The sequence below is a fragment of the Eschrichtius robustus genome, chromosome 15 (genome assembly GCF_028021215.1).
Source record: "Eschrichtius robustus isolate mEscRob2 chromosome 15, mEscRob2.pri, whole genome shotgun sequence".
Lineage (NCBI taxonomy): Eukaryota > Metazoa > Chordata > Mammalia > Artiodactyla > Eschrichtiidae > Eschrichtius > Eschrichtius robustus.
Genome location: NC_090838.1, coordinates 62,294,981 through 62,312,123, shown reverse-complemented (window position 1 = coordinate 62,312,123; position 17,143 = coordinate 62,294,981). Strand labels below are relative to the sequence as shown.

The following is a 17,143-nucleotide window of genomic DNA, read 5'->3' as shown; positions in this document are numbered from 1 at the left end:
TTCACAAAAGATATAGATGTGTTAATAAACATACATATATTTCTTAGCTCTGTCCACTGAGAGGGCCTAGAGGCAATAACACCTCAATAGAAATGAGCATGCTTCGGTGCTTTGTGACCACCTAGAGGGGTGGGATAGGGAGGGTGGGAGGGAGGGAGAAGCAAGAGGGAAGAGGTATGGGAACATATGTATATGTATAACTGATTCACTTTGTTATAAAGCAGAAACTAACACACCATTGTAAAGCAATTATACTCCAATAAAAATGTTAAAAAAAAAAAAAAAAAGAAAAGAAATGAGCATGCTAAGTGCTCAGATCTTGGTTTCTAAAAACCATTCCCCAAAACAAAGAACTAGAGCTCCTTGTAGAAGTAACTGGTTCCAGAGCAAGGGCAGGGAAAGTGCAAGATGAGCTTGGAACATTTTATAGTGTCAGCAAGTAAGGAATTCTTCAGGAAAGGATAGGGACAGGTGGAAAATACACCGGAGAGCCAGTCTGAAGGCGTCCCTAGAGGGCAAAGCCAGAATAATTTGAACAACAACATGAATAATGATTGTATTAGATTATAACCCACGAAATAAATATCTGTGAGGTCATACTGATATAAATAATTGGACAAATAAATAAATGGAGGAAAAGGGACAGCACTTTTCCTCACAGGAGAATTCCATTTAATAACTACATATATTAAAATTATTAATATTATCAATATTAATAATAACTATTGTTGTAGGCAGGATCCACCAATGGATGTTAAAGTTAGTGGACAAAAGTTTGAGGAGAAACAGGATATTTGCATAGTATTAAAGTATATCTCCCATAAGAAATGTATTAATTATTTACAAAGGTAAAAGTAATAACTTTGCAGTAGAGAAACTCACCACCTTAACCAAAGGATCAATAATGAGATATGTGGGCATCACATATACCTGATACGATGCACTGAGAAGGGGTCAGTATCACTCCTTTTCTATAGTATTTTTGCAAAAAAAAAAAAAATGCATAACCTCACTCCAGAGTTTCTTTTTTTTTTTAATAAATTTATTTATTTATTTATTTATTATTTTTGGCTGTGTTGGGTCTTCGTTTCTGTGAGAGGGCTTTCTCTAGTTGCGGCAAGCGGGGGCCACTCTTCATCGCGGTGCGCGGGCCTCTCACTGTCGCGGCCTCTCTTGTTGCGGAGCACGGGCTCCAGACGCGCAGGCTCAGTAGTTGTGGCTCACGGGCCTAGTTGCTCCGCGGCATGTGGGATCCTCCCAGACCAGGGCTCGAACCCGTGTCCCCTGCATTGGCAGGCAGACTCCCAACCACTGCGCCACCAGGGAAGCCCCAATCCAGTTTCTTAACCTCGACACTGTTGCCACTTGGGGCTGGTAATCCTCTGTCGTGGGGCTGTCTTGAGCACTGTAGCATGTGTAGCAGCGTTCCTGGCTTCTACTACTGACTCGACGCCAGCAGCACCACCACCACTACCATCACCCAGCCTTGTTACAACCCAGAATGTCTCAGACATTGTCAGATGTCCCATGGGAGGCAAGATCTCCCCTAGTTGAGAACTACTGCCTCAATCTAACCATAAACAAATATTGGGCAGACCCAAATTAAGGGACATTCTGCAAAATAAATGACTGGGGACTTCTGCAGCGGTCCAGTGGTTAAGACTCCGCACTTCCACTGCAGGGAACACAGGTTTGATCCCTGGTCGGAGAACTAAGATCCCGCATGCTGCGTGGCACAGCCAAAGAAAAAAAAAAAATTTAAATGACTGAAAGTAAAGTGTAAGTATCAAGGTCTTGAAAGATAAGAATGAGGAACTATAACGCATTGGAAGAGTCTCAGGAGGCATGATGATTAAATGAAATGTGGGATACTGGATTGGATCAGAAAAAGGACATTAGCAGAAAATCTGGTGAAAATGGAATGAAATCATAGCTTAGTTAATAGTATTGTACCAATGTTGATTTCTTGGTTCTGATCATTGTAATATAATATGTGGACATTAGAGAAGCTGGGTGAAGGGTATAGAGGAACTGTCTAAACTATTTTTGCAACTTGTATGTAAGTCTAAAATTATTTCAAAATAAAATTTTTTTAAAAAACAAAATCTGCCACTGATGTTAATAAAATGCAGGCAAATTTCCATATTTGACTCTATGACAGAGATATAATTGTAACGTATTTGTTATTGCTGAGATGATTCCCATCACCTTTAAGACATTGTCTGATAATCAAAGTAAACTTAAACCCAATGCACGTGTGTGTGTGTTTTGAACCACAATTTATATTTGCTCTTTACATTTTGTTATAAGTGGAAAAACTTGCAAAACGTTCGGTTGATAGTTCAAAAAGAAGAAGAATATGTCACTTAATAGCATTTAACTTATTTGGCTTGGATTACAGTTATTTATGTTTTTCTTTTACAATATTCTGTGTGAGGGAGAACCACATATTTTAATATCACTTGAAAGGCCAACCCCTGTCCTTGCATATATTAGATGCTTTTAAAAACATTTGCTGAATTCAGTGGGTTTATATCTTCATTAAGAACATCCAAGATAAGCAAATATGTTTTATTATTCATGTTTCAAATCCTGTGAGTAAATGGAAGGGGTCACTTCACTTGAACTTTTTAAATTTAAGAAGGTTATAATTTTTATGCAACTCTTAAGAAATATAAATAGAATGAACATAGTGCAGGCCCACAGTGTGGTTCTGTAAATTCAATCAGAAGTCATCACATGCAGAATCAAGAATTTTAACGCTGTCCTGACGCAGAAGTAAGAGCTTATCAAAAGCCCAACTACATGGAAACCCACTAACTAACGAGGATACGTGGTGATGAGAAAAATGAACTGTCCTTGTGGTTGTGTTAGCAAGTTGCTCCAGCTCATCCAGGCTCACCAGGCCTTACCAGCCAAACCAGACCCTTGGCTATGAACTCTCCTGACCAGACCAGGACACAGGGCCCATGTGTACACTGATCTTCTCTTATAATGAGACTAATGTTATAGGTGCTTCCTTGTGCACATACACCACTTAACACTATTCCAGGCACACTGTCATCACTTAACTCTTGGCAGAAGTCACAAACTAATTCCAAAACATAGTGTGGATGGAATACTGGAGGTACAGAAGGCCATATGAAGTGGTACTTGAGATACAGGTTTAGACAGTACCCAGATGCACCATTAAACACTAAATCATGTCACAGTCTTTGTGATGACAAAGGGAACGTCTCATTGTGGTGCTAGTATTTGAGTTATCTTCTATTTCTGACAAGTATGAATGGTTTCCCATTTGTGAAAATGATGTAAAGTATTGTTTAAAAAATTTTTATGACCAAAATATGAATCAATACAAACAAAAATGTTAAGTTAATAATAACACATGTGGCATGAGGATGTGGTAAAAACTGCAAAAGTGATACTCAATAAAGTTTGAGGAATAGTGATCTTAAGTTCAGTCTCCCACCTTTGATGCTCCTCTTTTTTCTTCTTCTCCATCCACCACCTACTTATGAACATCAAGAAGTAAGATGCCTTAAAATGCATATATAGTATGCTACTTTCTGTGAAAGAAAGAGGAGGGAATAAGAAAGCATACGTGTATCTGCTTAGCTTTACAAATAGAAACATAGGAAGGACAAATCTAAAAACAATGGAGTTGGGTACCTATAAGGCATGGTAGGAATTGGGGTGAAAGGGATACAACAAGGGAAAGAGTGACACTTTTCTGAGTTAACATTTTTGTATTGTTTTGACTTTTGGAAGCATGTTAATGTCCTACATATGTAAAAAATTAAGTTAAGAAGGATGGGAGGGAGGAGCCTAAAACTAAAAGCAAATGGAAACAAATGAACCCAGTTGTATTTAGATGAATACCATAACCAAACTGAAGGGAAAATTTAAAAAGGACTAATCCAAGTGGCTTATGAGCATAGGCTTTGATTATACACAATCAGGTTGGGAGAGGAAATTGCAAACAAATCTCAAACTCTTTTTAGCAGGCTTTTTTTTTTTTTTTTTTGTAGTGGTATATACAAACAATTCTGAACTGATTTTAGATATATTATAGGATTGAGCATATTAGTGAATGAGATGATGTTGTTGAGAGCCAGGATTCTCACTGTGGAAGAAAGCACATGTGTATATGGAATAGAGGAAGGCAGAAAAGAACTCTGTGAGAATGATTAGAATTGGAGGTATTGGTGTAAACTCATGATTTCTAAAATGTGTGTGCATACATGCTTATATAAGTACACATGTATGTATGTATGTATATGTGTGCATGTGTATATGTGGATTACAGGCATATATTTCCTAGCTCCGTCCACTGAGAGGGCTTAACTCCCCATAGATTGTCCCCAAGTAGCAATGAGCACACCTAGCACCCAAATCTTGATCTCCAATAACTTTCCCACTAAAAGAAACCAGGGCTGTTCAGAGAAATGGCTGATTTCAGAGCTGGGCATGGTAGATACAAGATGAACCTGCCACACCTTGTTATGCCAGAAAGTAAGGAAGTCCTGAAAAAAAAAAATCATGGGGGCATGTCACAAGGGCACAGGCTCTAGCTTGACAGATCTCCCACTTGCCAAACCTGGGACAATTTGAGCATCAAAGTAATTAGATATAGTAATGAATATAAACCATTGAAAAAATGGAAACCCATGAATCCATACCAATAATAAAATAGATAAATTAATGGGGGAGAAGGAGAGAGCACTTGCTTATGGTAGAATGCTGAGTGACAACTGATAAACGTGGAGGGAAGGATAGAATTGGAATGTCATCAGTGTGAGACCATCATAGTAAAGACCAAATCGAAGAAGAATCCTCAATAGTTGCTAAATCTAAGGGGAAATTTTAACCAGGAGCAGTATATTCACATGGTCTTAAATTGTCTCCTCAATTGCTTCCTAGTTGCAAAAGAAAATATAATACCCAGACGGTGGAGAAATCAGACAACGTCTTGACTGGGTGATCCAAATTAATATCACCAATGAGAGCCAAATGAACACTGTATATTGTATACCTCCAGATGTGATGCCCTGAGGAGGACATAACATCACATGTAATACTCTGGCCAGAAATGCATGTCTTATATCTTATTATAAGCATTAGAAAAACCAAAACTAAGGGGGGAAAAAGGAGGCAGGGAACTTTTGAAGAGTTGACATCCTTCAAAAATGTCAATATCATATAAGAAAGAAACAGACTGTGGAAATAGTCCAGATTAAAGTAGGCTCAGTGATAACTAAATGTAATACCTAATCCTAAATAAACAAAAAGGCTATGCAGGATATTATTGGGTCAATTTATAAAATTAGGGTATAGACAGTATCAATATTAAATTTATTAAAGTTAAAAACCATACTGTGATTATGAGAATAGCCCTAATTCTTAGGAACACTGAAATACTGGGTGATAAAGGGCCATGATATATGTAATTTACTCTCAAGAGACTCCAAAAAGAAATACTGTGTGTGCAAAGAAAGAAGGAGAGAGAGAGAACACAAATGATGGAGCGTATGGGGTAAAATGTTGACAATGCATGGATCTGGGAGGAGGGTATATGGTGCTCCTTATACTACGTCTATTCTTAGAACTTTCTGATAAATTGAAAATTATTTCCAAATGAAAAATTTTTTAAATAAAAAAGAATGTGACCGTTAGTGATGACTGAATGTTCTGCATCCTTGAGAGAGACTTTATCGAGATTTAACAAGGCCATTGCATGCAGAGAGCTAGGCTGAGAGGGCCTGGTTCACCTTTGAAAATCATAGTCTGGAGACCAAAGTTCCCTCAGCGTTTATCAGTTGTCACTCAGCATTCTACCATAAGCAAGTGCTCTCTCCTTCTCCCCCATTAATTTATCTATTTTATTATTGGTATGGATTCATGGGTTTCCATTTTTTCAATGGTTTATATTCATTACTATACCTAATTACTTTGATGCTCAAATTGTCCCAGGTTTGGCAAGTGGGAGATCTGTCAAGCTAGAGCTAGAGCCTGGGCCCTTGATAAACAGGCCTGCCGGTTTTCTTGTTCTCTTATTCTAACACTGTTTCTAAGGAATCCAGTAGAACTGCACCCCAAGGCAGTTAACTTAGTTAAGTCCCACCCAGACTCTAGTATGTGTCCATCTGTCTCAGAGGAGGCCATCAGACCTAGGTACAGGCCACTGAAAAGAACTGTAGAAAGCAGCACAGACCCAGAGTGTAAGCTACAGGCTTATACTGGTTGAGCTTAATAGAGTTTGTGTAGCTTCCATGCCCGGAGTGGGATAAATTAGGTAGCTTGTCATCCCAGAGCTCTTAGTCTCAGTACTGGCATTGAGAGACTTTGGCAAGAATTTAAAAATAGAAAACCTTAGAGCTAAGTTATGAACTGCCCTCCACACCCCACTGGTGATTTACCCAGGTTTCATCAGCCCAAAAGACATGGTGTTCTTTGCAGTAAATCAGAAAATACTGATACCATTAATTCCATCACTGAAATTAGGAATTCGATAGTAGAGAAGGTATTTTTATTAAATGCATATATATGTCCACATCTGAAACGTAATACCTGAAATCGCTTTAAGAAATCATGTTTTCATGTTTTTCCAATTAAACTTATTTGTTTTTCTTTCACCTTTCTTTTGTTAGCTCCCTAGCATGCAAACAGTAAAAGGTTTTTTAAATTTTCTGAGAAAAAATTTTAATTAAGAAAATGCTATCTTTTTCATAGTTTTTTCCTTGGGATTTGTGGGAAAAGCGTAATCATATTTGTAGAAGACCTTTAGAACAAGGGACACTCCAAGTGTCTGTCATGCTTCCTAGGAGGAACTGTCTTGACGGGTCTTTGGACACTATAGGATAGAAATACTAAGATTAGAATAGGAAGTAAGTCAAGGAAATATTTCTTCTAAAGGAGAGCTCTGCAAGGCCTGGGGACAGCAAAAGGAAGTGGTAGAAGCCCTTTTACTTGCCAACTAAAATAGGCATGACCTAAAAGAGACCTGAGAGGGCCTTTTGGGACCATGCTGACCCAGGCCAACCAACGTGTCTGTCTCTCTCCCCCTCTCCTTTCATCTTTAGCATCCCTTTCTTGGCTGAGGGTGTAGGGGCTTTTCTCTGTTTTAGCAAAATTTTGGGGACTTCAGCCAATTCCCATCCTGTCTGAGGAAGTTCCTAACAGCCATTCTAAGAGAGTGGATAGAAGAGGAAGCTTGGCCAAGTAGGGCAAGGCCCACACTGCCCATTTGCCCAGCTGGGCAGTGAAGACAGACAAGGGAAGAAGGTGTGCCTAAGAGCCCAGGCTCTGGCATTGGATTGACTCTAGGCCTCTCTTTGTTCTGCACAGAGTGATAGCCATATACAATCTTCATCAACTGTTATCTCTTGGAAAGGGAGAGGTAGAGAAATGTCTTGAGTCCAAAAGCACTTATATGTATCTCATTGCTAGAAAGCCAGCTTGAAGGCCCTTCTTCTATGTAATGATGTGAGTCTGGGACGGTGACCCCTCTAGAAGTTTATAGAGGGGAGCTAACACCTTCCCTTTCATCACCCCTACCATTGAGAGGCACTGATTTCATTTTTCTTTTTTAGCTTTATTCAGTTACAATTTTTAAATATGTATTAGAGTGATACCTGAGGCTAAAGCTGGCTGGGAAAGAAAGCCTTTGACAAAATGTATTTAGTTAACAGGTTTCCATCTGTTCAACCAGTATCCACATAGGTGTAGTATATTGCCTCATGTAAATATTGCATGGCCCATTTATGCCTTGGTTCAGTGTTTCTGTGTTGTCTGTGTGTCTGGTTTGTTTCTGGCATGTGCACGTGTCTATATCAACGGAGTAATTTGGGCAAAGTCAACGCAGCAAGTCATGAAACTCGTGCTTGAACCCAGACCTTCCAACCTGAAAGCTCATATAGTTGCATATGTGGCACTGGACACATCCACCTTTATTTGTTCATTGTTGAATTCTGAGCTCCTAGAATGGTGCTTGGCACATGGAAGGCATTTCACGAGTATTTGTTAAGCGAATGAGTGGTCATTATGATAGTCTTGTGTTTTGATTCAGTCCAATGTTAGTTTCATTACAGGCCTGCCTCTGAGAGCTGTCTGCTAACGGCATGTTCTCTTAGCAACATTACCGTGCTTATGGAAGAGATGACTCTGCCTTATAGTGATTACTCGTTTATTTCCTTAATTGCAATACAGTCTATAGCCATTCTTTCTCTTACTATATTTTTAATTTTATTTTTCAAGTCTACTATAGGTGGTAGTGAAGGATGCTAGGGGTTTCTGCGATCCTGATTTGTCTTATCTGTCTGATGAATTACTGGGGTGGGGGTTTGGATATTTTACAGCTTTTAGATCTCTTCCTCCAGTGGGATTGGTCAACCTACCTTGCTGACTATGGTCAGCCCACCTGCAAGTACCTCCGGGTAAACCCTGTGACAGCTCTGACCCTGCTTGAGAAGTGAGTACCCATCCAGTGGTCTGTGTTGGGGGGTGGGGAAATGGGGATGGCGGGTTGGTATAGAGGATAATTTTCTCTTTGCCAATACCTTGAAAAGACCGCAAAGAGGCCCCATTCTTAAAGTCGCCATAGGTGCTCTCAGCAGTCTCCATCATTGGATTTGGCAGGCCAGTCTTCCTCTTGTAGCCTCTTAATTCCTGAGCCTTGACAAGCTAGGGCAAGTATGGGTCAGCTGGGCTCTGACATTACCTCAGAGCTTACCTAGAGATGACAAGAGGAGAAAGGAAGATGCCTTAGTCTGGGGCTCAGTTCAGCCTGGTGAACAGCGTGAGCCTGGCCCCAGCCATCTGGGGTATGATGATGGATGGAGAACAGCCCCACAGAACAGATGGCTTCTGGTTCCTAGCAGAGAAGCTCCTGAAATTACTGAAACCTTCACCTGCCCCTCCAAGCCCCGCCCCTGCCAGATTGAGCTTTACTGTGCTGACTGTCCCAAGAAAGCTGTGTTGGAGGTGCCTAATTCTTGCCTTAGGCAGTCACTGGCCCGCACAAGTCCTGCTACAGGGCTGTAGCATCTCTGACGGAGAGACGCTTCCACTGAGATTGAGTTAGCCAGCTCCGGAACATCTCACTAACCAATACGTCACCCAGATGCTGGAATCCGCTATTCATTGTAGCCTGGCTCTGGCTTTAGCTTACCTAGTTGAGAGCTGGCAGACCAGAGACTAAGGCCCATGTAGAAGGGAAGCTTTTTCTTGTCATCAAACTAGATAACCGCTGGCTTCTTAGAAGCTTCCTAGGAGAGTGCCTTGCATCTCGACAGTGTAGCAAGTCTGCATATATAGCCAGCCAAGCAGGTCTCAAATCCTAGCAAGGCAAGGATCAGAGTCCAGGAGGCCAGAGTGGAGCCTTAGACAGAAGCAGAGGCTGAGGTGTACCTTCCTACTGTGCAACATAACAGGGGAGAGAAGGGGAGGAGGCAGAGGTGTGTGTTTGGAGCCAAGGAACTAAGAGCCCAGAGTTGACTTTCTCCAGATCAAGACAGAGACTGATGTTTCCATTTTGACTTTGTTTCCCATGGTTCTCTCTCCCAATGACCTTCTTCCCTAGGATATCTAGAGAGTAAGTATATTATTCACTTGGGCCTTTTCCATCGCTTTGAGGCAAGTCCTTCTGGTCTCCTCATTGACACTAATGACTACACTAATATCCCTACCCTGTGAGTTGTCCCCACCCTGACATACTAATCTACTAAACCAGTCTGGTGCCAACTGGCTGGCCGCCTCCTCTCTCCTTGGTCCTTAGAGTGACCCTTGGCTTACCAATTCCTTTGGGGCTGGGAGTGGTAACAGGGATTTTCCCCCATCGGTGCCAGGTGAAGGGTTGTTCCCACCCAGCTTCCTGGCACGCTCAGTACTCTTGCTGGCCCAGGGCCTAGCCCTGACTAGCCCTGGCAATTCAGCCCTGACACAAGGGAGCTCCTCAGCACTCTCCCCTCCCTCCCAGTGGTGAGGCCCATGGCTTTAAGATCTCCCATCGAAGACTCTTTATTAGAGGCAAGGCCTCATCCCAGAGTTCTCAGTACTCAGCTGAAATGGCTTTTGAGTTGGTGCTTAGATGTCATCGAAGACTCTTTATTAGAGGCAAGGCCTCATCCCAGAGTTCTCAGTACCCAGCTGAAATAGCTTTTGAGTTGGTGCTTAGATGTCCTATTCATTATGTGTCTAAATGGGCTCTAGGATTCCCTTTGGCCAGGTGCCTCTCAACCGTTCTTTACTCCTCTGTTCCTGAGAATCTCTAGATCCAAGAAGTACTGTCTTATCTACTTCCTATGGATCAACAATAGGCTAAAATAATCAGCCTCTCGGTAGCATTCTGGAGGCCTAGCCAGTAATAAAGCCATGTGCTTAGCCCGAGCGATCAGCGGGGTTTAAAAGCTCCCTTCCAAACACAACAGGGCCAAAGGCCACCCAGATCACTAAAATCTGTATTTCCCAGCCTCATAGGAATCAATCCCTTTACCTGACCCATTCCTGCTTTCCCCTTGACACTCTCTCCTTTTCAACCTGACACTGCTTAGCAGGGTGAGACATGGAAAGACCCAAAGACCTGATGAGGACATTTCAGGAAAGAGAAGGGGCCCCCGTTCATTGAGAGGTGGCCGTAGCCAAAGTAGATCCAGATCCTAGGCTTACAGAATGCAGTGGGGCGTGGGGAGGGCTCTCCTTTGGTTTTAGAGCGTTCCAGGGTACAAACCAGCATGCCACCATCAGCCCTCAGGGCACTTGAGTTTCTCTTTCAAGTAATCCCAACTCCAGGTCTTAATGGCTAAAACATCCTGGCCTCTGGGGCCTAGAGACCATCCTCTTTTTCCCTTTCTCCTACCTTATTTCTGGAACTTCCCTATGGGAGCTGAAAGCCGGCTCTGGCTGCCTGTCTCTGGGCTGCTTTGAGGAGTCATGAAACTAATGATCACATAGGATGTTAAATTAAATGTCCTATAAAGGTAGGAAGTGTTTTTATCCCCTTATTATTTCTTTTTGTTTTGCTTTGTGTTGGTTTTCTTTAGATTTATAGTATATCCAGAAAAGGTAAAGGAGCTGTTCTCTGGGGTAAATAACCCTAAATCAAGCCAGTTCCACAAACATAATTGTGCAGTTAATGTTTAAGGGACCAAATACAATAATCATCATAGCCGTGGGGACCTTTGTGCTTTCTTTACAACCTAAACCTCTAAACCTCTGTCATCTCTCCTTCTTCCGCCCATCCAAGCACAGGCCTCCACATGTGGGTGGTTGTACCTTGTACACGGTGTCTAAGCATGCTTGATGAGTAATTCCAGGCTGAAGGCCCTAAAGCTTAGGTCAGAGAGAGAAATCTCAATTCGTTTGTGGCTGTCACTGTCAGCCAGAGCCATAAAGCAATGGTGCTCATTAGAACCTCCCTACATGTGGATATAAATGTCCTTATGGGCTCTCTGGCCTTTTGACCCACTGGCCTCTAGTCTGTCCCTCTGCACAGGGCCACCCCACAGGGAAAAAAAAATGGGCCAGGATTGGCCAAAGGCCCTGGGAAGTCTGCCTGAGAGCAGTTTACTCCCCAGTGCCAGGTTCCTTCCGTCCCCTCTCCTAGCCTATCTCCGTGCAGGCCAGGGGACTGTGAAGTCAGAGAGCTGGCCAGGTTCCTGGGGGATGGTGGAGAGGAGCCGCCTAGCCCAAGGAGAAATGAGTCTGAGCAGTGTCCTTAATTCTCTACCGTTAGAACTATCCGTGGGCTGGAGGTCCAGTGTGCAGAGGCTGGGGCCAGAGTTAGCCATCACCAACAGATGTCAGGGGCTGTGGGCCCTTTTTGGGGAATAGCAGATTCCTGGGCTCTATCACAATGGCTTAGTCGGGTTTGGGGGCTGCTCTGGCAACCTCAGCCTGGCCTTGACTTTCTCCCTCCATGCTTCCCAGTTAGGTCTCTCCATCTGGTGGAATTGGTGGCCAGAACTGCCCATGGTTTGTGCTCTAGGAATATGCCGTCTCTGGAGTTTTAGCATGAGCCAGTTAGAAAGTTTTCCAAAGGTCAAGATCTGAAGACATAGCAGCCGTTGAGAACTTAGGGGCTTCTCTTGCCTAAAGCCCCGGTTGGCTCAGCCTTTTGGCACCTGCTTTCCTCAGCACCACGCCCTCTTACCACCTCACTGCCCCTGGGCCCCTACCCCGAGGCAAAGGAAAAGAGATCGGTCAAGCCCTTGGTTTTGTTAGCGGTAGGATAGACTAACCAGATAGAGTAGGGTTTGGAAATGCACAGTGGCTTTCAGTTACTCATGTTCTTTTGGAATTGCTAGTTAAAAGCATCGTTCTGCTTTACCTTTCAAATACCAGCTGTAAGGTCCCAGCAGGATTTAGTAGGTTTATGAGGTGATGAGAAGACCTTAGACATTCTCTGAGGTCCTGTTGACCATCAGGGCTGCAGCAGGTGCCAGATACCTACAACAGAGGCATACCTGGGCGTAGAAGGGAAGGAAGTAGGTAGGGTGGGTATGGATGAGGAGGCGATTGGCCATGGCTGGCTCTTGACCGTTCTCCAAAGGTGACTGAAGTGGGGAGGGCTTTGGGTGCCAGGAGGGCAGCTTCGTGAACAGTAGGTGAGTATGCGCCTGACAATGGAAGTGTTCTGGACTCTCTCAACTCCGGGTGGTGGTTAAGACACGCTAGCCCCCATTGCCACCTCAAACACTTTGCTGTCTTTCTTCCCTTGTCTGTTTAGGATGAAGGACACTAGCCGCAAGAACAACATGTTTGCACAGTTTCGGAAAAATGAGCGAGACAAGCAGAAATTGATTGACACTGTGGCCAAGCAACTCCGGGGACTCATCAGCAGCCACCACTCATGAAGGCGGGCCTCGGGCCCCCAGAGGCTGCTGGCTGCAGCCCCAGCGTCCGGGCCCCAGCGCTGGCTGGCCCTGCATTTGTGCATTCTTCTTCAAAGAGAGCAAATGTATTTTTTTAATAACCTATGTACAGTATTCGCATAACCTTTCCCTATAGTAAAAGAGGCACAAGGGTAAGCCAGTCCACGAGCTGTTGCTAGGCTGGGCTTCAGGGGAAGTCATACTACACTGTCTGTATTTTCCTAGAGATGGCGGTGTCATCGGTCCAGTATGATAAACCACCTTTCATCCGTGGCTCTAGAGCTTAGATCTGGGGCTCAGAAACTATACAAACAAAATGGGTACTTGGCACTGGGAGGTAAGGTGAGTAGGCAGAAGGATAACGAAGTACATCCTGTTCACTCCTAGGTGCCCCATTCACCGTGTAGGTGAGGCCGATTCTTCTTGATGCAAGGAAAGGGCCTGGAAAACATTACTACTTAGTCTATCAAAGACCAGCACACAGTTCTGGAGGTTCATCTCTTCAGTCCACTGACTTTCACTGACCGGTGAACAAGCGTGCTGTGTGGCAAGATGACGGCTTCGCTCCAGTCCCCCCAAGGATGGCATTTTTTAGCCTAGATCTGACCCAATGCTTTTACTTCTTAAGTTTTCTGGGGCACGGTAGAGCTGAGTATGCAGCGGGAAGAATTGGACCTCATGACTAACTATAGGCTGCCCCACACCAGGAGGAGATCTTGAAAGCCAGTGCAAATGGAATCAGAGCCCCAACCCTTCCGCATTCCTCTCATTGCCTTCTTTCAGGGTCAGGATACTTGGTTCAGGGCATAGGTCAACAGTTATTCCATAGACAGAGAGTCTCAGACTTGGCCTCTTCCAGCAGCATCATTGGGATAGTCAGATTCCAGAAGCCTGAAAATGGCCCTTACTTTACGCTTAGGTAAAACCTTGGAATCATTCCTTTGTGTTTCAAAGCCAACTTTCTGGCCACCATCTTTAAAGGAGATGTCATCAGCTCTGTACTGTGGGGACAGCTCTAGCTGGACTGGATGCCTTTAGGGATGGAACCACTGTCACCGTGAAGCAGAGCGGGTCAGCCGTGGCTAGTGGTTTGTTACCCATGGCACAGCTGCCCCTCACTAAGTCACGTCCTGGGTAAGAAGCAATTCTTGCTCAAGCCCAAAGCTTCCATCCCCTTTTGAGGTCCCCATAGCTATCTTTTGGCTTCATCTGAGCAAGATTGCCTATAGTCCTATCCCTCAGGCTCTGGAGTTTGCAGAGGAGCCTGGACCAGCTAGCTTGGAGGCTGTGTCCTCTGTCCCAAATGGGCTCCCGAGACTTAATGCAAGGGCTTCACTATGAGGTCAGTCAGAGGAATCTGCCCTTTAAGGCACTTCAGGAAGATGCTACCAAGGCTACTGGCAAGAGTATAATCGTGCATCACCAAACAATGACAAATAAGCCACACGGTCATTTCCAGCTTCGGTTAGTGGAAGGAAAGACTCATCAGACAGAAGTCTTCACTCCCTTTGTCAGCTGCTGAGTTGCTTCTAGGGAAGGCAGTGCTTCCTTTTTCACTCCCCCCGCCCCCGCAAATATTGTATCACAACTTGAAAACCATGGGGAAGAAAATATGCACACCGACACGCGGGCTTCCTCAAAGCTGGGGACCAGGCTGCGTGTGGGCTCTGCAGAAGCCTCCTGAGGTTCATCCTAGGGGCTAGGCAGTTTGCCCGGGGTCTCAGAATGAGGTTCAGAGATGAGTGCTGCCACCCAGAACCTCCATAGCCAAGGAAAGGCAGGGGTCCATGGGAATGAGACCCAAAATGCCATCTCTCAGGCTCTGGACTTTATTAGGAAAGAACGAGAAATGACCACACTAATCCCATTGCTTCAGAAGGGCCCCAAACACCCTCCTTCACTACATGCCAGTTTACAGCAAGATCTCTTCTGCTTTGAGCGCTGAGACTTTTTGAAGTGGAATGGAGAGAACCTTAAGCATATCACAATATTTTTCAACTGTTATCATTGCTGGCCTGGTCGCAAACCTGTACCCTGGAGAAACAGTGCTATAGAAGAGAAAGTGAACAGCGTGGAGGAACGGGGGTTACTCTGCCCCTTGCACACAGAGGTCCCTCTACAGAAAACGCTTATTCAAGCCCAAGACTCATAGGGTGGATCCTTTGCCAGATCCCTTCTTCCCTCTCGGTCTGCCTCAGCCTTCCCTAACGAAACCAACATGCAGCTACTGAGTTGTCTGTGGGGACACACTCTTGGTGAGCAGGGAAAGGTAAAAAAACAGGGACCAGCAATGTCCACGCTGTTTGAACTGGTGAAGTAGGAGTTTTCAGTTTTCTCTATAGGCCTCTAGCTGCGCCCGCCCTTGCGAGGACTTGTGCAAAGCATGGGTGTCCATGCCCCTCAGACTCCTGACATCTGGTCTCAAATGCCCAGAGATGTAGAAGTGCCCTGGAGGCCTCAGTAAGAGGCGAGAACATGGGTGCCTGGAGGTCTTTCCGTCTTCTAGTTGTCTGAGTTCTTCGGAAAACCAGGTCCATATTCCTGAAAGGACAGTCAGGTTTGGGACCCTAGTGGGTTTCAGTAGTAATTTAGGCAGCTGGTATAGTTTTAACGTATCTCATAGCAAAATCTCTTTGAGTAGACTGTAAATGAAGCTGTTGGGGGTGGGGAAGAACAGGACCTGGAAATTGGAAACAACAGAGAGTCCCCACTGGTAAAGGGAATATACAGGCTTACGGGGAGCAGTCCCCAGTATTTTCATTGTCTCCCAGGCCTCCAAGTCAGCCTGCACACTTGACAAGTGCTTGCTCAGCAAATCCCAGACCCAGGGCCCTTTATCCCCAAGACTGGCGTTGCCCATGGCTTTCCCCATGAGGCCTCCAGATACACTCCCTGGGGCCTGCTGCAGAAATCCCCCTCACTGTAGCCTCGCTTCTCCCAAGACTGTGCACCTGGCTGCTTCCATTGCCTCTTTTTTTTTTTTTTTTCTTTCTTTTGCCTGAGTTTGCAGTTACTTTTCACTAACGTGTTGGAAATGGCCTTTTTATTTTGCACATTTATGGGGGAGATTTAGGAAAGTCCATTTTTAACTCTAAAGGGAACTTTTTTCTTTAAAACCAGTAAAGCTACTGATACAGATGGGCCTCATGGTTAGTAGAAAACCTCTTATGTGGAAAGAGCATGTTTATGCCTCCTGTACGTTTTCCTCTTTTAACCGCTATTAAATAAGAGAGCCTATGCACCTGTTCAAAAGCCACGGTGTTGTCTCACGGGTTTTTGTTCTCCCGCCCCTTTTGCACACTGCAGCCATGGTTGGTGATCTGGCTGATGGCCATTGCACCCCTTGAGCCGGACTGACGACTAGAGCAGGCAGAAGCCTGGTGGGGAGGGGAAAGCCTGCCTGCCAGACAAGGCAAGGAGTCGAACTGTGGCCTTGGAAACATTCCAGACTACTGGGCTACAGGCTTTCCTGTCTATACAGTTTAGACTGGCGTCGTCATCATCATCAAGAGGAATAACCCTCGACGTGCCTGGTTTGTGGGGAGTACTGGGCTAGGCAACTGGGGGCTCAGTGTGTCTTGAACACCAGCCCTGCCGTGGAACGGCTCCTGGTTAAGATGGAGCCAGGAGGGATTATCTAGAGGAAGGAGCGAAATGAGGCCGCCTTAGAGCTCGGTGGCGGAGAGGGACGGGCGTCACGGTCTGGTGTAGGAACGGGTCTGGTCAGGGAAGACAGCACAGGGAAATCAGGATGTTAATTAGCTGGGCCTTGAAGCAGTTAAATTCAACATGGTGCCGACCACATTAGAGTGAAAAGTTGGCACAAGTCTGGTGTGTACTGGGAGGAGAGTGGGGACCTGGTAGGCATATCTGAAACCATGGTGAGTAAGGCCTGAAACGTCTGTGTAACAGCACCCAGCCTTCTTGGCCCCGAGGCTGGCATGGAAGCCATGGGAATAGGCTGGAGAGAGTTTCTTCAGTTAACAAGTCTGACTATTGCAACTGGGCTTTGGCGCCTGAGAGACCTGGGCTTCAACTCCTGCTGTGCCACTTACTAGCTGGATGACCCCTGAACAATTAACTCCCTAAATCTCATAATCCTCAGTGAAAGCAGAACCTAGTGCCTGATTTACAGGCTTGCTGTGAAGTGTAAATGACCTATGCATGGCCGATATGCCTAGCCAGTTCCTACCACAGCACATGAACTCTTTCAGGCCTTTCCCTCCCTCCCCTCAAATTCCACAACACGCTGTGGCCGAGCATTGGACAGAAGT

The 17,143-nt window shown here is 44.7% G+C and overlaps 1 protein-coding gene across 4 annotated transcripts in view; it reads left to right on the top strand.

The window, feature by feature from the left end:
- EXOC6B (exocyst complex component 6B) overlaps positions 1 to 16,125 on the top strand; it is a 713,885-nt gene extending 697,760 nt beyond the window's left edge. For all 4 annotated transcript variants that reach the window (XM_068564227.1, XM_068564225.1, XM_068564224.1 and 1 more), the window contains 2 exons: positions 8,358 to 8,470; positions 12,725 to 16,125. In XM_068564227.1, coding sequence (XP_068420328.1) covers positions 8,358 to 8,470; positions 12,725 to 12,851 — 240 coding nt within the window. In that variant the 3' untranslated portion in view covers positions 12,852 to 16,125. The remainder of the gene's footprint in view (positions 1 to 8,357; positions 8,471 to 12,724) is intronic.
- The last annotated feature ends 1,018 nt before the right edge of the window (positions 16,126 to 17,143 follow it).